We start from the raw sequence: 22,518 nt of genomic DNA, 5'->3' as shown, positions 1-22,518 counted from the left end.
TAGTTTATTTGGTGTATTGAAGATAATAATAAGTTTTAAGAAATGAAAATTTCTCAAATCATAACTTCTTGTTTACTTCGGACCTCACAAAACATATAAATTCCATGGAACAGGAATGCGTTCAAGCTGTCAAAAACTGTATATCGTATTTACAATAACAAGTATTTAAGAATACTACCGTAATGTTTATGTAAATAACCTACCGGTATTTCTTTATGATGAACTTGATTTGAGATTTATTCCAAATAATTAAAATATTTTTTTAATTGAGTCCTACTGCGTAATCTTGACAGTGAGATTAAATTGTAAAACGAATATCATAAACTAATTAAAGAGATTGCGATTTCAATATACCTTGTACGAAATCGGAACGCAGCTTTAGAGCCAGGCTCGGACGCGCAAGGGCCCCACGCAGCCCAGGGCCCCACAGTACAGTCGCGAGCGCATCGCACAGTGCACGTACCGCGTAATAGTAAAGCAAACTCTGTGTCGTATGTGAAGCCGTCTGTTGAGGCTTCTCGTACACGACGTGGGCCTAAAAAGTATGCCGTTATTATTTCAATAGTAACTTTATTTTGAATATAAAGTCTATTCTGTGGTTAATATAGCATAGAATACATAATAATATCCGATAAGTATTCAAAGTGAGTTCTTATAGTACCTACAGCAGGCAAAAGGGCAGGAAGCTCACCTGATAATAAGTGATATCACACATTAACACTAACATTGCCAGAAGGCTCGCAAGAGCGTGGCCAGGCCTTTAGGAATTGAACGACCCGAAACCCTGGGTCCGGAAATACAGTGCGTGGCAAAAATTAACTTTAAACGCGCTCGGTTGTGGAACAATGGACGTTGGGGTGGATATTCTGCTTCGACCACCGCTGGTGCAACTTGAAATCGAATTATGGTTTCTATATAAACATTTTTCAATAATGTTCTTTCTATGTGCGCATTTAACATTCGCTCGAAGGTGAAGGTGAAGGAAAACATCGTGAGGAAACCAGCTTGCTTTAGACCCGAAAAATCGACGGCGTGCGTCAGGCATTGAAGGCTGATCACCTACTTGCCTATTAGATTAACAAATGATCATGAACAGATATAGAAATCTAAAGTCCAGACCTAAAAAGGTTGTAGCGCCATTGATTTTCTTTTGATAAAAAATTCTCAACTTCAATAATATTTAGCAAAGGTTTATAGCAATTGTTGCTTTGGTTTTTGTTATATTACTTCTTAAGCTAAGTATATAATAAAAATCCATGATATAATTTAAATATAAGTATAATAAAAATGTATACCTGTTAGAGGATGGAACTTTTTACACACATCCATTGGGACGTCCCGACCGCCGACCATACAACGAGCCGCTCGCAATGATCTTCCTTCACCACATTCCATTCTATAAAAGAATATCTTACCGTAACATAAATATTTCAATTGAGACATCATAAATACACTAAAGGATCGAAACAGGGTTAATTGTGAAGTTCATTTATTTATAAAAACTTGCCAACACGTTCGGCATACTGATACATTGGTATAAGAAAAATAAAATAAAATATTTAATGTGACAAGTAATTATAGGCAAACATAACATACACTAAAAGAAAAAAAACTATTATAAAACTAAAGGAAAATTTATTTAAAGTGCGAGGCAACTATGGATAGACCATATCAAAATGCTCAATCTGGATATTGGTGAATTTTGGCCTAAACGCGCTTTTCTGAAAAGGACAACTGGGGTGATAGGATGGTTTGATGATTGGTGTAGCGAAATTTATATTTAGTTAAAAGGTTTAGGTTGGGGCAAGCAACCTGATTCCTAAATATCTTAAATGCAAACGATATATCAATTAATTTTCTACGATTCTCTAATGACAACGTCTTAAAGTGCGCATGCCTAGGTTGTTATGTTGGCAACTCTTGTTTCGGGATGAAATTGCTTGACGTTAAATAAAATATAGAAATAAATTGTGTAAATTTTCAAATATGCTATGTAGACATACCCAGAAGGTAGAATGCAATCAGAATCTGCCGGTAGAAGTTCTAGGGTGATGTTTTTGCATACGCATGTCGGTATGTCTGGGTCTGTAGCATCTAAATACCTGAAAAATACCCAGTAAAATATATTAATTACTTATTTGCCTTAACCAAATCGTTTTTAAGCGTCGAGGCTATACATAACTCTCAGTGTGTTAATAAATAGTAATATGGTCATAATCACGCCTGCAAAGTACGAATTGAATGAGCATTTTTTATCAATTTCCTTAGTCAATTTTTTTATTAATAATTTAGTAGGAATGTGTTTCATATACAAAATAATAATTATTATATGTAAAAAATAGAAGGATGGACTTAGTTTCCACAAGTAAACTTATATACTACCACATTTGGCCTGTCGTAAGTATGTAATAAATAATAATAATACATAGTACAAAATAATTTAATTAGGAAAATTTAGATATTGCATTTGTTCATGTCAAATAACTAGTTTTATTTTTATGGTAAATGTATAATTAGTTACTAACTTGAGTGGTTCTTGGCATATGGCATGACAATCGATTGGGGTTGCAATGTCACAGTTCACTCGGCAAGGGGCGACACTTGGGGGAACACTTTCTCCTGCGCACGCACCGGCTTCTACCCGATGGGACTCTGACCCGCACCAAATACCTAAAATGAAGAAATTTCTATCTATGTACTTTGTTTCACATTGCGTAAACAAAATACCATTTTAAGAATTATCTCACCTAGAAACTGAAATAATTCTGATTTCAATATTTTTTTTAAATTAGTTCTTCAAAAACTTACTTCTAACTCGATATCCGATACCACATCTTTGAGCTGGTGGTAATTTACAGGTAGTCCATTCTCCGGTGACCCAATTGGGACTCCGGGCCCCACACGACCGAGGTACAGGGCAGTCTCGGGATTCTTGCAAGGGCCCGCAGTTGGGGCCTCCTTGGACACGACGCACTCGTACTTGTTTGCCTGGGTCTGTTATAATATTATGGTTATTCGAAAAAATATTTGACAATAATGTTTAGGGCGTACGTATTATATATCTAATGTATTGATGTGATGAAACAGTGTTGGCCTAGTGGCTTCAGCGTGCGACTCACATCCTTGAGTTCGTAGATTCGATTCACACAGCAAGTTCATTTACCAATGAACTTGCTGTGTACGAATTTGATTTTCGCTCCAACAGTGAAGAAAAACATCGTGAGGAAATCGGCTTGTAAGGCAAGTCCAAAAAGTCGACGGCGTGTATCAAGCATAGGAGGATGATCACCTACTTGCCTATTGAAAAATGATCATGAAACATATAACTAAAAGGCTTGTAACGCCACTGGTTTTTAATTGATGATGTGTTATTGTTATGTCAATAGTTAAACCATTTATACCACAGGTATTAGGACAAGGTGACCAAGGCATCCAGGCTTCAACGCGACAGCCCCGCTTACAACGAATAGTGCAGGCTCGACGAGAAGCGGGACGTTTTAATGGAGCGCAACTATAAACAAAATATAAATATAATTAACTCAAAAATATTTTTTTACACCACTAAACTTCACCAAAAACTAAGCCCTAAATCAAGAACAAGCTAGTGCGGCTGTAGACAAAATAATAAACGGGTCAAAAATAAGTATTTTCTCCTCAACTTTGATTTTATTTCCTTTACAGTGGAGAGCTCATGTACTCTTGAGCCGTAGGATCTAAGTACATAGGCTCCAATTAAAGATTTAAGTTGGCGCCAAGTAGATAGTACCAGTGGCCCCAGAGTTAGTGCTTTATTTATTCAAGTTTACCACATCATACATACATAATACTATATGTGCTGTATATGTTACAAACTCATTTATCTAAAATATATGTCAATTTAGGTAAAAATAAATGTTACAAAAATTTATATATAAGATAAAATAAAAATAAAATTAAATAAAAAAATAAAATTACCAGCAAATCAACGAAATAAAATACGAGATAGGCTTGCAATGCTTTCTTTAAAATTGATCAGCTCACTACACACCGAATATGTCCAGCTCCGGATAAGTAATGTTTAATTCGTTATAATCACGAAGAATTTGAAGGTGCCTGAACTGCTAGGTTGGTTTTTACATAATTTGGAAAATTTTGCTGATTTTAGACCTTCGGAATGGCTAAGATACGAGCGGCTTGATGCTTCCCTCGCACAACAAATGAGTATTGTAACACAGCGAGAAAATGTTACCAGCAGTAAAGATACGTAGTGCACAGAGGAATGATTTTTTTTAAAGTTCTATTTATCAATTATATTACTATTAAGGCTAAGAATATCGTTAATATTGTAGCCCTAAATGTTTCTTTCAATATATCAAATTAAAGTTAAATAAGACAGTTTGTAATTAATAATAGAGAGCGATACTGACGTGACTTCATTGATCTAGTTTATTTATATAAAATATTTTTAACTTTGATATTCATACAGTTAGTTCTTGCAAAAAGTCTTCTCTATGACTCGCTTAACTGCTACTTTTAATGCTCTTACAACTTAATTACTAACATTGATGAGTTAATTACCAATATTGATATATTTTACAACAATCTTCTAACTTACCGTAACTTAATTTAGCATGATCTTAATAAGGTTTAAGTTGCCATTTAGTTTTAGTTATCACTATTTTTGTTTTTTTTAGTGATTATTTTTTATTTTGAGGTTGGTGGTTAAATTGTTAATTTGTTATCCCTTGCTAGCTTGCATGTATTCAAACATAATTGAAGTGTATGTGTATAAAATTTGTGATGGCAAATTTTCTTGTATAATTTGAAAACAAAAGGTTAAATAAACAAGCGGTTAAATAAATTATCTACTATCGTAGATTACATACAAGAATAGTGAAATCAAAATGTATGCCCACTGCAGTATTTCCGAACCAATACGAGTCAGAGTCTTTCAAGAAAAGAGCGTACCAATTCTTAAAAGGTCGTCCTCGGAAGCATTCTGGCTTTGAGAGTGTTAATGGGCGGCGGGATTCAGGGGTATCCCCTGTCCATTTGCCCCATGTTCTATAAAAAATAATCGAACATTCTTACACATATACTTACAGGGCCTCTCTGACAACATCAGCATTGTTCTGGACACACATAACATCTCGAGCCATCTCTCCTTCTTCAATGCATGGTTCTTCATCATCGCTTTGATTATAGACGTCTGTTTCCTGTAAAAATATTTTTAATACGTTATTTTTTATTAATTGTAAAAACGGTACATTTTGTTTCAACTATCCGTGTATTATATAACAGTAAAAAAACATTAAAAATTCATCAATTTTGTTTTAGGGGCGCGCGAGTCTCAACCCTTAGATTGTGGTGTTATAAAAAGCAAATAATATTCCTATTTAATTTATTCCATAAACATTTACTGTAATCCAATTTATTTAAATTTAAACGTATATTACACTAGACGATTCTATTTTACTTGTAAAAATAGCTACTCAACCTTAATGCACTATAATATACAACAGTCTTTTTATTCATCAATAACACAACAGTGGCTTATGTATAACTCTAAACTCCAGTGTCGCTTGTCAGTAAGTATAAGTTATTTTAGATCTCGGCCTCAGATTTCTGTGTCTATTTCATGACCGTTTATCAATATAATAGTCAAGTATGTGATGAGTCTCTTGTACACAATCTTCAACTATTTAGGTGTTGAGCAAGTTGTTTTCCTCACGATGTTTTACTTTATTGTTCGAGTTTGGTGCACAGCCGGGGATCGAACCTACGAATTTAGGGATGAGAGTTACATACTGAAGCCATTAAGCCACCACTGCTTAGAGCACTATGTATAACTCTAATAGATGGAATTATTTAAAGTATATTTACCAATAAGTCGGTATAGTTGTTAGCAGGCGATTCTTGATTGCGTCGCTCGCATGGGCCCCAGGGTGTTGCTAGCCAGGAGTACGTCCCACATGCATGCGTGTTGCATGTTTCATTTTGAACTAAAAGTTCTTGAGCGGGGCATGCCCAGCCGCCTGCAAATAATTTTTAAACTCCTGTATAAAACTATGCTAATAAGCCCTAAACTTTGTATTATTTAACCAATATATTATATATGTATTAAGTAAATCCCTTTTCTTTTAACCTGTCTATTGCAATCACTTCATAAAAATTACTTTGAACTAGGTAATTAAACAATTTTCAAACACGAAACACATAAACTAACTGTAGTTTAATGGTAGGACCGTTTTGAAATTTTCCAATTGATTTCTTTTACTTACTTGGTGATGCATGAGCGACGATAAATCGCCGTCTGGTTCGAGTAGGTCTGGCGTGTCCTGGAGCTAAACAGGGAGCGGAGCAGGAAGACCAAGCGCCCCAAGAAGTTACTACACAATCACCAGGACACGCGATACGACAACGTTCTGTGCGTGCTGGGGCCCCGCTACCACTGCACCAAGCCCGCTGAGCCTCTTTCTATATGTCAGAATACACAGTTTTTTCAGTAGAATCACACCTCTTGTACACAAACATTATAATTTGATATTCAAATATTGGTCAGTTTGATTAAAAATATTTTTTAAAGCCTCCGTTAATTTTATTCTAAATAATAATCAAAAATTAACTCACTCCATCATGCCCGACACATCTTAATTCCCGACTACGTCGGCCAGCACCGCATGTACTATGTTGTTGGTTGAGAACACAAGGACCCCAGGTCAGGGACTTCCAGGACGCGCATCGGGGGGTGCTACAAGTACGTTTTTCCTCTAAAGGTGGGCATGGGGCCCCACCACCAGATTCAGCTGCAATTATACGCCGACGACGCACACTGTAACCTGAAATTTAGGAGATTATCTAACCATTGTTAGGTAATTATTTTGACTGAACGATTATGTAATAAAAAATCTTTTAATGAACGACTGTCAAAATAAATTGATGCAACAATATTTTCAGTTTCATAAGTCTCAGTATTTTATTTGAACGCAATGTTGGCCTTTTATGTTTTTTATTTAAATTTGGAAGACTATATATAATTCAGCAAGTCTCCGTATTATATTTTAACTTAATTTTAGCCTATTATATTTTTATTTACTAACCAAATGTATGTTAGTAAAAACAATCACTATTATCACACTATATCAATAGAAAATCGTATAAAAATAATATTTTATATTACCAGTTGTAGTGAGTTGTTGAACTGGATATAAGGGACAGCCATCAGTCGGCTGACAAGCGCCCCATTCACTCCACTCTCCCACTTCACAGTCACGTGGACATGGAACCTATTTTCGTAATTCACTATTTTAACGATTTCGTTGAGCTTTTTCCAGATATTATTGGTTAGAATGGGTAAAAGTACTTTATTATCTTTTTTTGGACAGACGTTTGGCCACAATTCTACCTGATGTTATGTGAGATGTGGTCTAATGGAGGGCACGTCATACCTGTTCAACCACCGCTTGAACCAAAATAATTCAATAGGCATTAAATATATTTCGTACTTGTAAGCGTCAACTAATTCTAACTCAAATTAAGGCGAGTAGAAGACACAAAAAAAAAGTTTGAAATATAAGCGCTCTAAACGTTTATTTAAGTACATCACGAATTCCTGTTTATATCATTTGACAACATTCACCTCACACGGCTGAACTAAAGTAGGCATAGTTGTGTGTGCGCACTGAGCAGGATGTAATGCTCGTCCATCTGCGCGGACGCAGGTCGCTTCTCGCCGCTGTACTCCACCGCCACAATTCGCGTCAGTATCTTTATCACCCTCATTAGACTCATCATCTTCATCATAGATTGCGTCATCATCATCTGCGTCATCGTCTTCATCATTTTCTAAAAAAACAAAGTTTAATAAGGATTATAATAATATCTATTATTTATTCTATGTAAAATATATTAATTATGCCCACTACATACAGGGAATCCTAGTGTGCACTTTTTCATTTTACTGTATTTTTTCTCATGTGTCTTTTTGACTTTCTTTTAAACTTATACTGTTCAATTAAACTAACGTTTCGCGATTTAAATTGCAACCCATGGTGACTTCAATCCGCCCACAATCACAGAAAATCGTTTTTATAGAAGTATTGTATAGAAATTAACGTATATGTAAGTAAGTGTTTAAGTATTTTAAAATATCTTACGGGGTGCAGGTGTCGCAGATAATTCGACGGCTACATGACAGGTGCCCCAAGGGCCCGGAGTCCAATGAGCACTTGCTTCCATTGCTGCAGGCCTAACCTCCTCAACAACGTCACACTCTCTTCCACCACCTACATTACGAAAAAATTATTTTGAATAGTATTAAGACATTTATTAAAAGTCATCTGCTACATTTGATTTGCTTAAACAATACAATATTAATCTTTAATAAATTAGCCAGTGTTAAAAGTGTTATATAATGACAAGAAGTTCTATACAAGTTACATGTTGCCGTTAATGACTGTGTACCTTGTGGCAATCTACGTAGTCGCCTAGTACGCACAAGCGAGCCATCCGGTCGTGGTCGCCATGGCAACCATTCCCCTAGAGAACAGTTTTCACGCATCACGCACACGCGGGTTGCACCTATATTTGAAATACCAGCACCGCAGTACCTGAAAAATTTTAAACGTTTATTAACCCGTACGATATAATTTATAGATATGGCAACGTTCCGAGTGCTTTTAAATACCTATGAACATAAAAAGCTCGGGTCTTCAATCTGTGTTAGATCGTATTTATGCTATAGTAAAACAGCCTTTCTTACAATTTTAATAATATAATTATTACCAATAAGTAACATATATTTTTGAGTGACGTTCAACAACGTAATCCTTAGTATTGTCTTTTGTTAACATAGCTTTTACACATTGAAAGAAAACACACATTAAACGTCGGAAAAATTTAAATTTAAGATTATGTAAAATAATTATAAGTTTATAATAATACAAATAGCTTTAATCCGGTTAAAAAAGTGTTTTCTTTCAACGCAATCCTTATACTATATGTAATAAACAAATTTTGATTTTTTTGTAACAATCTATATACCAAGCTAAATAATTTATATATCGTAGCTAAAATCAAAAGATCAATATAAGCTACGAAAGCTCCAAGTTTCGCAGTACAAGTAGAAATCGATCAGCAAGTTAGTACAAATCTAGACGAGGGCATAGGGCTACCAAACAAAAATTATTGATACTAATTTTTAAGTATATCTTTTAGTAAAATATTCATTTTTGCGATGTAGAACACGAAGAAGAAGAAAATAGTTATATATAAATCCAATTTAAGTTAGGCATTTTTTGCGGCCACTTGACAGAACTTATTATCTTATATTTTTCGTGACATTGACTAACAGCTCTATTTCCCATTAACAAAAAAGTAGTATTCATTAATCTCATCAAAGTAAAACCCTTTATTTATTTATTTAAAACCAATGCATTCTTAACCTAAGAGCCCATTCTTGCCCGAGAGAATCTCTATATGGGATCTATGCAAATAGATGCCAATTAACAGGTCTTTAAAACGCCGTAAGAAGAAGTCGTTGAGCCATACGGTGGGATCCAAGTAAACTCTCAAATGGAATCCCCAAGACCAAAGGAAACGTTGACGCGCAAAATAGACCTGGCAATGAATCATTATTCAAGCTAGTTTAGAGTAAAATAAATAAATAAGCTAGCTTACTACAAAATAAGTAACATGACAACCCTATAATATAATTCAGCTCTCGAACTAAGCTGATCTACAAAGCTCTTCTTTAGAGATGAGTATTCGATCCCGTTCGTGCATACTGATGTTGGTTTTGGCGGGAAAGCGTTCGCAAGTCGCGGTCTGGGTATTTACTTTGAAAACGTGAGTCAGTACTATATCGATCGGATAAAGTTTCGTCTCGTGTGTATAATTTAAGTCAAATTTTGTCTTTGTAAAGAGAAACATCTGTGAAAATTTCAATGAATAGACCTCATTGATATTTAGTATCGAAGTAGCCTACTTAGTAAAATAAATCCTTAAAATACCTCAATTGCAATGTATATTCTAAATATATAAGAAATTAAACCGTTTTTTTAATAGTAGTTTTTTTAAACAATACAAATTTATACTTATAATCGTAAATCAAAACGGGCAGTACGTTTGTAAGTCGTATAGGATGAGGGACAACGTGACAGATAAAGTAACATTTTAACATGTATAACATAATGTTTTTATGGATATAAATTAATTAATTGACCAGTGCTTTTAAGTTCTATTAAAAAATACCTAACATATCCGATCAGATGAAACTATAGTACCTAAATCTTTGTATTTTTTTTAAATATTCAAGGATACCTGCGCATTGTGTTCATTAATAATATAAGTTGCGTACTTAATATATACCCGTTCTATGCTTTAAAGAAATATAAAGTAAGAAGTATAGTATAATTTTATATTCTAAATCATATTATATATATCCAGTGAAATACTTTTTAGGTCTATGCTTTAAATTTATGTACCCAGTGTTATGGTGAACAGTGTTCTGTGACGCCGATGTTTTTGGGACAAAGGCATGCCGGTTTCCTCACAATGTATTCCTGTACCTTACAAAGGAGCGCACATAGACAGAAAGTCCATTGGTACACGGCGGAGGATCGAACCTACGACCGACACGAAAGGAATGAGAACACGCTAAAGCCACTAGGTGAACATTGCTCTATCATTTTAATAGACATAATACTTCAGTTACATAGTGTTACCATCCTTAGTTTTAAGATAAATATAATATAGGTACTCACATATTCTCGACATACTGTCCATCTTTCCTTCGACACTGCACTTGTCGTCTTTGTAACCCGAGACGAGGTGAATGCACCAGAGAATCAGGTTCTACCCGGATATTGTATCTAAAATATTAAACACAGATTATCAAATATTTTCGTTTTACGAATTCAAGTTCTTGTTCTATCTATCTTTTGCTTCGATACTACTAAGCATAATTTTAATTGTTTATTTATTGTAGAATGGTATGTAGTATTTGAAATGGGACTTATATAAATCAAAATGAATCGCAAAATATTATCGTTACTAAGCGAAAAAATTGAGTATTTTTAAAAATGTATTCCTTGACCTCTAAAAAAGGTTTTTAGGGAAAGAATAAATTCGAACTAACGAAATTCAGTTGCAGGGCAGCTAGTGATAAATAAAATATAAATATTTTATTTAAAAAATTGTTATAGAAATAATATATGCTAAGCTATTTAATCAGGAACTGAAATACATGTTCTCTCCGCTCCATCCGTGCCTTCCGTTTCCGGTTTTGCCATTGTAAGTAACGTCGTTATTAGATTTGATTTATTTCACTACCCACTGACTTTGACTTCATTCGTTGGAAATATATGATTTGAGTAACACAAGTATGAACAATTTACACATTTTTCAATTAATTGAATGAATTAGTTGGTTTAAAAAAATAATATTTGCGTGTTGATAATGTTGCTGACTGCCTTAACTTAAATGTCGTTAACATTTTTTATTGGAAAATCATTATATTTGTCTTAATATGTGAATTAAAAATGTAATATAAGTGCATAGTTTCTATTACTTATTGATGAAGGATTGTACGAGTATGTAGCATAGCATAAAATAACAAAACAGCATATGCAACTGTAGTACAACCTTCAGTAATGAATAATGCAACTAAAGAAAGTGTATATATGTCGGATTGACCAGACTTTTATTGCATGACTTAGTTTACGGCACGCCCTTAAGCGTGTAGCGACGTAGTCCGTAGCTACGCCGTAGCACTAAAACCGATGAACCGCAAATAAGCTGGGAATGTATTTCATTCGATAAAAGGGTGACTCACCTTTCAATAGTTTTTGTATTTTCCACATCGTGAACAGAGCACTCAGTCCAACGGCCTACGAAAACGGTGAATTCGTCTGGAGATTCTGAAATTAAATTGAAAGTTATGTAATGAATTATACGTATATTAATACGTATTAATCCTGCTGTTTTTTTAATGTAGTTTCATACCCTAATTATCTAGGCCGTAATTTATTTATCTAATTTGTCTGATATAACGTTAATGAGAGGGTGAGATAGAATAAGGGTAGCTATTTTTTTATATACGTATAAATAACAAACGGGAAGGAGGCCGTTATTAAATTATATCCCATAGACACAATGGGCTCGCAAGTGCGTTGCCGATCTTTGAATTGGTACGCTCTTTTATTGAAGGAATTCGAATTGGTTCGGAAATACATATATAATTTCACCAAATAAAACCATTTCCAATATTTTACCTACCAACCAATTAGGCATGTTTATAAATATCAAAAACAATACAAAGACATCTAATGAACAAAGAACAAAAACAAATAAGAAAAACAAAAGCCAATTAGGTAGATAAGTACCCAATTAGTGATAACGAGTTTTGAATATTGTATATTGTCTCACGACACAGGCAACGCGAATATAATATATGTTATATGCGGTAAAGGTGTGTTATCCACACTGTACATAGGATTTTATACAAGTCATAAACGAACGCAATTAAATTGTCACATTCATGTAAACCAACGAAAAAGTATCTCAATACAGCGAGGAAGAATTTTGTTTTCAAATTTATCAAGTTATAATTATTGTTATTATTACAATGTGGGTTAAGAATATTGTAAATACTGTATATTTGTGTGTTGGAAATGAATTCTGTCGTATTACATTTGAAACAAATAAAAAACGTGTTAAACGTTCTATACGTTTATCCATTATATTAAAACATTGACTGTGTAATCCCGCTGATGCGAATGTTAGATCTCTTGATGCAATCATGGTCACCCAGAGACTGCCACATCAAGTTGACAGATAACCATTTGATATTATGATTAACTGGAATATAATTGAAACGCCAATCAGCACCATTTAGACCATGAAATTAGTATTTGTAGGATTCCTTTGGATTGACCAACATTGGTTGATAGAACAACCTTATTTTCGCTTTTACACCCGTTAAAGAATAGTTTGAATAAATAACTTTGTGAAATTGTATTTATTCATACAAAGATAGTTTAATAACTGTAGTAGTTGGAAGCACTTCCAATGCCTATCATACATTGAAAATATTATTCCACTGTGAAGTGGATAAGTAACTATCAAATGTAAAAAAATATCGGAACCGTATGTATTTATTTTTTACATAGAATTTTTATTTGGTCAATTTATGTACAAGATTTTAATATACAGTTTCGCTCCTAAATAAGTTATTTTATTCCAACCCTATTCAGTTCATGCTTAGTTGAAGAATGAAAAAGTGCATGCGTATAAAGTACACATGTCAGACGTGAAACTTCTTTGAAAATTAATTATTACTAAGTTTAAAGCCACAATAGATGATCATGTACCAGTATATGATCACTCCATGTATTTGTATATCTATATTTACTCTATTTACATAATATAAATAAACAAACATGCGTTTACTGCACAAGACGTTATGCGACAGAATTCTAAAGATTTTACCCTCGTGCGCTTAAAAAAGTTATACCTCAATAAGTTAAGAGAAACTAAATATAAATCTCTTAATCCAGTATATAATTTCATTATAAATAACTTACAAAAAATATTAAAGACATAATAATAATAGTAATACTAATAATAGCCTTTTAATTCAGATAGTTTTACATTTTAACACGTCTATATTATCCTTTTAGGTATCTGTGTGCTTTGGCAAATGCCTCCTCCTAATCCTCCTGCACTGTGCCAGTCTCCGCGATGTTTCTTTAATTTGGTCTATCCACATTTTTCACATCCACACATCCAAGTTATCTTGCTGTCGTTTGCTGTATGTTGGGCGCCCTTTTAGTACTTTTTAACTTCACTTTTCTGTTCCTCTTGAAATGGTCTGACCATTTTCACCTTATATTATTTATTTTTATTGTAACATCTGTTACCTTAGTTGTTTTTCTTAAAGCTGCCTTCTTTATTTTGTCTATTCTTTTCTTTCCGTATCGTACATCGTTCCATCGATCTTTCACACCTGTATGCTGCGCTTTAGTGGGCACCCAAGTTTGAGATCCATGTTAGTACAGGTAGTATACAAGTATTCAAGAGCTTTCTTTTAAAGACCATGCTCGTTTTCTTATTTATTCATGACATATCTGTATTTAAAAGAAATTTATCTACAGTTATAAACACTACGGGATTTTTAAATAAGATTTATATGAATAAGAAAACTTTGGATTAGACTTTAAAAACTCTCGCTTAAAAATGAAACCAAATTAGTTTAACGTCAGCGTAATAAGTGAAAGTGTAAAAACATAATTTCCATCAAGGAAAACGACGCGAAAGCTGTTTAAAGCCGGCGAAGCACCCGCCGCGGAGGAAATTAACGACTGTGTTCAGTTTTCTTTAGTATTTCATTTAATTACAGATGCCGACGATAACTCGATTAGGAAAAGATTTTAAGGATGTATTTTGCGATAAATGGATTATAAATGAACAATCGTGTTCGTTCGAGCAGATTAGATTACTTCGCAAAAAAGTTAATACAATATTACTCTAATAAAATCCTATATACATTCATTAACAATAATATTTCATGCGATATAATTTTTACTAGCATTTTTTCTTGTACTTCAAATTCAATTGCCTTCATATGATTTGAATTATAACTTCTCTAAACCTGTGTGCAGTTATTATTTAATAAGGGGACACGATGTCATTTATCTTACAGGTTATAACTGTCAATATTGATGTGTCAATCTGTCAGTGTGTGTTGAATAGTTGAGCTTCAATTGCGCTATCATCAGCTTATTTTAAAATCAACATAACATATCTATAGCAATCTCTTCGCATCTGCGATATAAATGTATCGTTAAATTATATGAACAGAGAAATTTACATTAACAGCTAAGAATGGTGGGAACTGATAACCATGCAAATGAGCGTCTGTTCCGCAATCGCAAGAAATCATTCCTACACTTACAACTAACACGATTTGCATGTCGTTAAATGTTCCTAAAGTGTTAGCCATTGTAGTGGTAAAATTTGCGATTCTCAACCATGAGGTTGTGTGATCGATTTCTAGATGTATATCAATTTCTATTTGTGAAATTTAGATCCCTTTGATAAAAGTATTCTGAAATGGCAATTATTTCTAAGGCTCATCAACAACATTTTTTTATATGACGGGAGGACTAGGCTTACCAGATGTTAAGTGTCACCGACGCCCATGGATGCTCGCCGTTGCGTTGTCGGAAATTTAAGAATTGGTTCGACTTTTGTACACAAATGTGATCTAGGTAATCCTTCATTACTCAGAACTTACAGACACGAAAATGAATTTGCCCCATGTCATTTCTTACAATGTTCTCACCTAATTTAATATTAAATATAAAGATCGCTTGGATGAAATCCCTAAATGTACATAATTTTATTCAGCGGTTTTGATTAATGAAGAAAACACTTTTATTATTATTAACTTATAATTATTTATATTTATAAGGTTATAATAATAATACATAGCTTCAATCCGTTTAAAAACTGTTTTCTTAATGTGTAAAAGCTATGTAAACAAAAGACAATACTAGATTAATGAAGTTCTCTAATGGCTGTTGAGGGTGAAGACATAATAATTACACTTTGCAATGATATATGTGGCAACTTATTGAAAACTTAATATTTATGATTTTCACTTAATCAAAGATTTCTTCATCTTAGGCAAACATACCCCAGTAATGTAATGCTCTTAGCACTTGAAAGTAAAAGAAAATCAGTTTTTTTCTACATTATATAGAAATATAATATACTAACAGTCATCGTTAGGACCGGCAAAAACTGGACTGGATATCTTTGATCCTTTGGAGAAAGGGACGCTACATGTTAGATCTAATATGACATATCTCTATACCAGACGAGTAAAAAAGCTGATTTGCCTACAAAGTATGATGAATACAAAAGTCTTTTAACTTCGGTTTGGTTCCATTTCGCCAAGTGTAATAATTCAAGTAGGCGTCTTTTTCGCATGTCTTATAATCAATACGAAAATATGCAAACATTCAGGACGCTTCAATTAAAGCAATTGTAATGTTTTCCTAGTTTTGTTTAGTTAGTTAGTAACATAACTAGCTGCCCCTGCGAACGTCGTTTCGCCTCAATGCGTTTTTTTTACATAGCATACCTTTTTCTAGCTACATACAAACATATGGAAGGTTTTCCCTAGGGACTGTTCGCTTTTCGGAAATAAAAACCTAAAAAGTCGTCGAAAAGTTTTTAATTTTTTAAAAATATTTTTCTCTTTATAAAAACTTTACTCAGAGTTCAAGGAAGAAATTAAAAACTATACAAATTGACCAGCCGTCTTTAAATTTAGCACTTAGCCACATATTTATTTATTAGACATTATGATGTCAAAAGAGTATAGTAATGAAATTTGGATATTACACTGTCCTTAAATCTTCGTGTCAAATCGGGTCAAGGGTGAGGTGAGATGAGCTGGTTTTGTGACTGTAAGGTCGAGTGGTTGAAATTAGACCACAGCCCTGGAGTACTCTGAACATTTACAAGGTATTATATTTGCTACGAATTGAGGTTTGCGGAAACACTCAAAGAGAATTTTCGAAGTGTTTCCATTTTTTTCAACGTTCCGCTTCTTCGTATTAATTTCTTGATGCAATATTTTTAGTAAATACTACATAAATAACTCATCTACTGAAGTGGACACGTAATTTGCCACTACACCTACCAGTCTACACCTATCAGTCAACCCTCTTCTACTTTTTAATCTACATTAAATAACAAATGACAGTGGTATTACACTTTTATACGTATTATAAAATACCTCTTCTTTTCTTAGGATATTCTCCTATAAAGTACGAGCGAGTGTTAAATGCGTACATAGACAGAAATTACATGCGTTTGTCTTGGGACAGGAGAGCCGCACTGTGGCACCAACACAGCTCATTTATTATATATTACATAGGAGTAGAATCATTATATATCTACAACGATACATATATATTAGCAAGAAAGATAAAGAAAGTAAAATTTATATCATAACATTAACTAATTAAGAAAACTGCGTAGGAAGGGATTCGCAATAAATTCACATCTAATCGATTTCTATCGGCAAGGCAACTGGATTCCAATCTTGGAGGGATTATGATACCCAATATATTGAGGAAACCAATCAAGTGCCTTCATCGTCGCTGTTAATAACATCCAGTTTGAAGAACGTTTCACTCATTGCTTTTTATAGAATTCCCAATTACTTTGTATGATTCCTTTACTCGTATTTTAATACATGATTTGTTTTGTTGTAACCTGAAAGGAAAATTTTCTAAATAATAGAAATGACAAATTTAACCTTTAATGTTAAAATATAACATTTATCCATTTATTTTTACTCATTTGGACAAGCTAATTAACTTTTTATACTTAATTTAAATATCTATGTTTGGACGTTTTTTGAGCAATGTTGGCCTAGTGGCTTCGGTGTGTTACTCTCATGCCCGAGGTTCGATCCCCGGCTGTGCACCAATGGGCTTTCTTTCTAGGTGCGCAAATAACATTTGCTAACGGTGAAAGAAAACATCGTGAGGAACCTACTTGCCTTAGACTCAAAAAGTCGATAGCATGCGTCAGGCACAGGAGGCTGATCATCAGCTTACCTATTAGATTAACAAATGATCATGAAACAGATACATAAGGCCCAGACCTAAAAAGGTTGTAGCGCTACTGATTTAATTTTATTTATATTTCGATTGGGTTTAATTTACCATGTTGATATGTACTGGTGCTATTTTCGGCTGCGGCGAGAATATATTTTTATGCATTTTCTTCAAAATTAATCAGCATAAATGACAGATCTCAAGCGGCTTTGCCGTGTCTTTTTCCAATAATTATTGTTTTATCAACCTATATCTGTTATGAATTAAGTTTTTATTATTATTCTTATCCCATAAAACCTTAAATATATATTTACAAATTATATACTTAAAACATGCAACGGCATGAGAAACCCTATCCATTCAGAGAGAGCCTTTGTTTAGTAATATGTGATGATTAATGAATAAAAATATAGTCTGGTGTACCTACGTGTTAAATTAGTTATAAACATTCCGGAACATTCTAGAAAATGAGGTGTTTTTAATGTTAAGGCCAGTTAAACTTTCAAACTGAGTACGAAGAAGTATCTAGTTTCAAACTTTCAACAACTTGTAATGAGAACATTTTAAGCGAGGTTCGGAGATAAGTTTATAAGTGCTTTGTCAGTCCAATATGGGTGCTTAGTGAGATTAATTTAATATTGTATTAGACATTAAAAATATTCGTAGCTGTAGCAACTTTGTCAAGGCTGAGTAACATGAACTTAAAAGTTGAAGGTAACTCTTGGTCCTGGCCTCGGATTTGTGCATCTGTTCTCTGATCATACTTCTGTCCTTGACACACGCCGTCAATTTTAAGGTCAAAGGAAGACCGGTTACCTCACGACGTTATCCTTCACCAATATCTTCTTTCGAGAGCATAACACGTGTAAATAATACTTTCGGCGCCTCGAAACGCTTTTAATTACAGTTGTAATGATCAGGTTACTTTAAATTTAGAATTGAACGTCTTTGCAGAATCGGAAATTTCGATGACAATCACGTTGTATGATGATTAAACTCGTTTTCAGTCGATAAAATGTAATTTAACTAATTAAGTATTACTGGTTTTCATTTCATTAAGAAATATTCCCTCGAATTATAGGTTAAACATTAGTAATATAACAAAATTAAAGGTTCAGCGCACTAATCTAACCAGCTAATAGCGATAGTCTTGGGCCATAGCGGTGCCCACACACACTTGACAATGTATTTATTTACTCTTTGGTATAGTTCATTTATGAAAGAAGGCTATCTAGTTTCATGCTATTATTGAGTAAGCTATTAAAGTTATATAATCATAATTATTATGAATCCAAACAAAAATTGTTTAGTTAACATTTCTTAATGTTACAAAAATTCGTTTTTATAATACAAATATAAATAAGTTATTAAAATAAATCTTTTAACATAAATACTTGTATTATAAAGATCTAAATATTTTATACCCATTGAATGAGTTATGTCATTATATGACATAAAGTGCGATTAACCAGGAATATAGAAACAAAGTGCATTCATTTCATACAAAGTAGAAATGTGAATATATTTTAAACAAAAGATTTTTATCTATTGTTTCTAAAAGCGTAACAAAGATCGAAACATTTCAAGCCCGTATCTTTATACCATACAAAAGATGAAACCCTTCACTCAAATGCCTTCAAAAGATAAGTTATGTATGAAATATGGTTTCGCAATTCGAACCGGATAGAGATTATACTATTGTTGGACTCTCTTAGATATTCTTGTGAGGGCTTTGTTACGGAAATTGTATCTGGGAGAAACTTTGGTTTGTTACATACTTCACATGAGTTGAAATGAAGTATATTGTAACGTTAATAAAATAATAAATTTACTTGAATAGCGAAGTGTATTTAGTGAGAAGATTGTATTTTAATCATTTCGATAATAGCTTAGATGAGCGGCTAGTGAAATCATAAAATTGAAACATTATTTACTGTTTGTATACTTTGTTTTGGCGACGCATTAAGACAGTACATATTAATAAATGTTAAACAAAAAAAACATCGCATAGCGTTCGTCTAGAGCCATCCAACTTTAAGCCATTGTCGTCGCAATCTTCTGGATGCTATGCTTGTTTATAAACTGTGCAATAATATGCTGGACTCACGTTATATCTTGTATAAATTGAGGATTTTTGTTCCTAGACATTGCAAGAAAGTGAATACATTTTTTATCTCCACTAAGAACTACATATGGGGTTCTACGGCCCGCTTAACAGAATTGCTAGAATGTGCAGTCGGTTGAAGGGTCTGAACAATCTTGATAATTTTTGTAATTTTATTTATTCGTTTCACAGAATAATATAATAAGATCACAATATGTTACATAACGTATAGAAAACCGCTGTTGTTTCTATGAATGTAACCATAGCAGTCTTGTTTAGGAATGCGATCGAAGTAGTTTTTCAACTTACTTTTTATATTGGTTATCTAATAACTGGGATTCATTTATATCCATTTTTCACCCATCCGATTACATAAATTGTTTCAAACTGCTTAATAATTTAAGGTCTTTTTTGTAATCCTTTAGTAATATTTAGTATTGTAAAATTGTTGTAAGCATTACGTTTGTGCACGCCATCCGTACGTATTATCGAGGCCACACATTGGTTATAAATTTTACCTTGTTTCTTTTCTTTTGTACATAAAGATTAAATTCGATTTATTTTCGATCAGATTCTCGTTAAAGGGGTAGATATCAAATATATAAACATATTGTGTTTAAAGTAAAAACAAAATGTATATTCATAAAGTTTTAACATATATGTTCCAATTAAGGAATGCAATTAACTAATGCATATACAGTGCCTTTTATGAGAGACCTCGTTTATTTCCATTTAAAAACAAAAATAATCGGATGTAGATTTCATTAACCTAACCTACATTTGAAATTGAATTGCTAAATTCTAAAGAAATAAAAATATATCCTGCAATCGTTTAATTTTAAGAGAGAATTAGAATAACTATATTTCAATTTACGAATACTTTTACATGTCTATTATATTATAAATATACCTATATTAGCAGTACGGTACATTTATTTCACTTAGGCCAGCCTTGTGGCAAGTTCGACTTTTATTTCTAAGCACAATTAACACAATCATGTATGAAGGAAAACATCTTGTGGAAAAACCCCTCCTCATAAAAACTATCGCTTTCATACGTATTATAAATATTACCACAAATCGGATACATACATCAGACCAAGACCAAGGAGTTACGACCAAGGTTTATTGCCGGTAAACGTTTCTCAATTGCTCATAGTAGGGAGATTGATTGGTGCATTTATAGAAGAAACAATGAAGTGCAGTGTTTGTCTAGTGGCTTCAGCGTGCGACTCTTATCCCTGAGGTCGTAGGTTCGATCCCCGTCTGTGCACCAATGGACTTTCTGTATATGTAGTATGTACACATTTAACATTTTCTCAAACGGTAAATGAAAACATCGTGAGGAAACTGGCTTGCCTTAGAGCCTAGACGGCGTGTGCAATTCAGAAGCGGCTGATCACTTACCTACCTGCCTATTCGATTGACAAATGATCATGAAACAGATCGGAAATCTGAGGTCCAAACGTAAAAAAGTTGTAGCAACACTGATTTATTTTTAAGAAATAATGAAAGCGGGATAATCTTAACAATCAAATTTTATTACGTTAGGGGGACCAACGAGCCTACGAGACACCCAAGAAGGCATGCCAAAGGCAATCGCAGCTCATGGATACCCATTTTAGTAGGCCGGGACCTTTAATTTAAGTTTATTACGTTCGACGTTGTTATTCATTAACCAATGATCGTCTTACAACAATATCAATTCATATTTATTCTGCAGAAAATTCAGAGACCAAACTAACAACTCGTAAATAACCATTAACCTTTCATGGACGCTTAAAACACGCGGAATTTTTCACGACGGACGATACCGTTAATTTAATGTTAATTTAAATTATTATAGCGACGAATTAATATAGAAATTGGTATCAGCTTATTATGACGGCCAGCTACAAAAGAATTCACAAAGGACAGTGCTTACAAAAAAATTGATAAAACAATGCTCGTGCAATATAATAAGTAAAGTCGTTACGAATTCTCTTTTTATTTATAGAACAGGGGGCAAACGGGCAGGGGGCTGACCTGATGTTACGTGATGCTGGCGCCTCTGATACTGAGAGTGTCAGTGTCAGTGTCAGAGAATGAAACAATATCGCTAACAGTGGTATAATCAATACCCCTGATGTTTAGGTAAATGATGCACCAGCTTGCAAGTGCATAAATTCAAAATATGTTGTAGAATAATTTAAGACGAAGAAATTTATAAAAACACAATGAAAAATATGGAGATTGTCTTCATTTAAAATGGCGAATGAAAAAAGTAACCAAGAAATTAAATTATTCAAGCTGAGGGCAACGCCTGCAGAGTAATTAATGAAATTTTCTTAATGATTGTCCGTCGATTCCATTATATTTAATGAGCAATTACCCTTGCTCCCGGGATTGTTGCCATGGCAACTAGAGTCTAAACTTGGTATAAATCGTTTCAAATTTGTGGCAGCATTGCAAAGATTTGGTCTTTTTTTAAATTTAAAAAGGTTTTTTTAACGGAAAACAAAAGAAAATTCAATTAAAAACTTTTAAACGGCCAATAAAGCATGCAATACTGCCATGTAAGCATGTAATATAAATATTACAGTGTTAAAATTTTAAAATTGTAACGAACTAAACTTTTTTTTCTGAAAATAACACATTAACAATTGCGTTTATAACGATATCCAATTGAAATATAGTGTGTGCTATGTTGGTCAAGCATAGCATATGCATAAGCATACAAATTATAGGTCGAGACTACCAAGTCTCGACCTATAATTTGTTGTTACTATCGAATGAGACTACTAGCGCTACCTGATTACT

General features: G+C 33.4%; 1 protein-coding gene across 1 annotated transcript in view; it reads right to left on the bottom strand.

Annotated features, from left to right (window-relative positions):
- Positions 1 to 22,518, bottom strand: part of LOC123711902 (thrombospondin type-1 domain-containing protein 7A-like) — an 80,790-nt gene that overhangs the window by 7,632 nt on the left and 50,640 nt on the right. Inside the window, exons 3-18 of the mRNA XM_045664757.1 lie at positions 11,813 to 11,897; positions 10,743 to 10,850; positions 8,443 to 8,588; positions 8,136 to 8,264; positions 7,619 to 7,824; positions 7,160 to 7,265; positions 6,610 to 6,818; positions 6,261 to 6,456; positions 5,863 to 6,014; positions 5,083 to 5,195; positions 3,402 to 3,511; positions 2,809 to 2,994; positions 2,526 to 2,670; positions 2,004 to 2,102; positions 1,296 to 1,396; positions 355 to 535 (exon numbers count right to left, since the gene is read on the bottom strand). Of these exons, the coding sequence (XP_045520713.1) occupies positions 355 to 535; positions 1,296 to 1,396; positions 2,004 to 2,102; positions 2,526 to 2,670; positions 2,809 to 2,994; positions 3,402 to 3,511; positions 5,083 to 5,195; positions 5,863 to 6,014; positions 6,261 to 6,456; positions 6,610 to 6,818; positions 7,160 to 7,265; positions 7,619 to 7,824; positions 8,136 to 8,264; positions 8,443 to 8,588; positions 10,743 to 10,850; positions 11,813 to 11,897 (2,272 nt within the window). The remainder of the gene's footprint in view (positions 1 to 354; positions 536 to 1,295; positions 1,397 to 2,003; positions 2,103 to 2,525; positions 2,671 to 2,808; positions 2,995 to 3,401; positions 3,512 to 5,082; positions 5,196 to 5,862; positions 6,015 to 6,260; positions 6,457 to 6,609; positions 6,819 to 7,159; positions 7,266 to 7,618; positions 7,825 to 8,135; positions 8,265 to 8,442; positions 8,589 to 10,742; positions 10,851 to 11,812; positions 11,898 to 22,518) is intronic.

The sequence above is a fragment of the Pieris brassicae genome, chromosome 7 (assembly GCF_905147105.1).
Source record: "Pieris brassicae chromosome 7, ilPieBrab1.1, whole genome shotgun sequence".
Taxonomy (NCBI): Eukaryota; Metazoa; Arthropoda; class Insecta; order Lepidoptera; family Pieridae; genus Pieris; species Pieris brassicae.
This window is presented reverse-complemented; position numbering and strand designations above follow the sequence as displayed.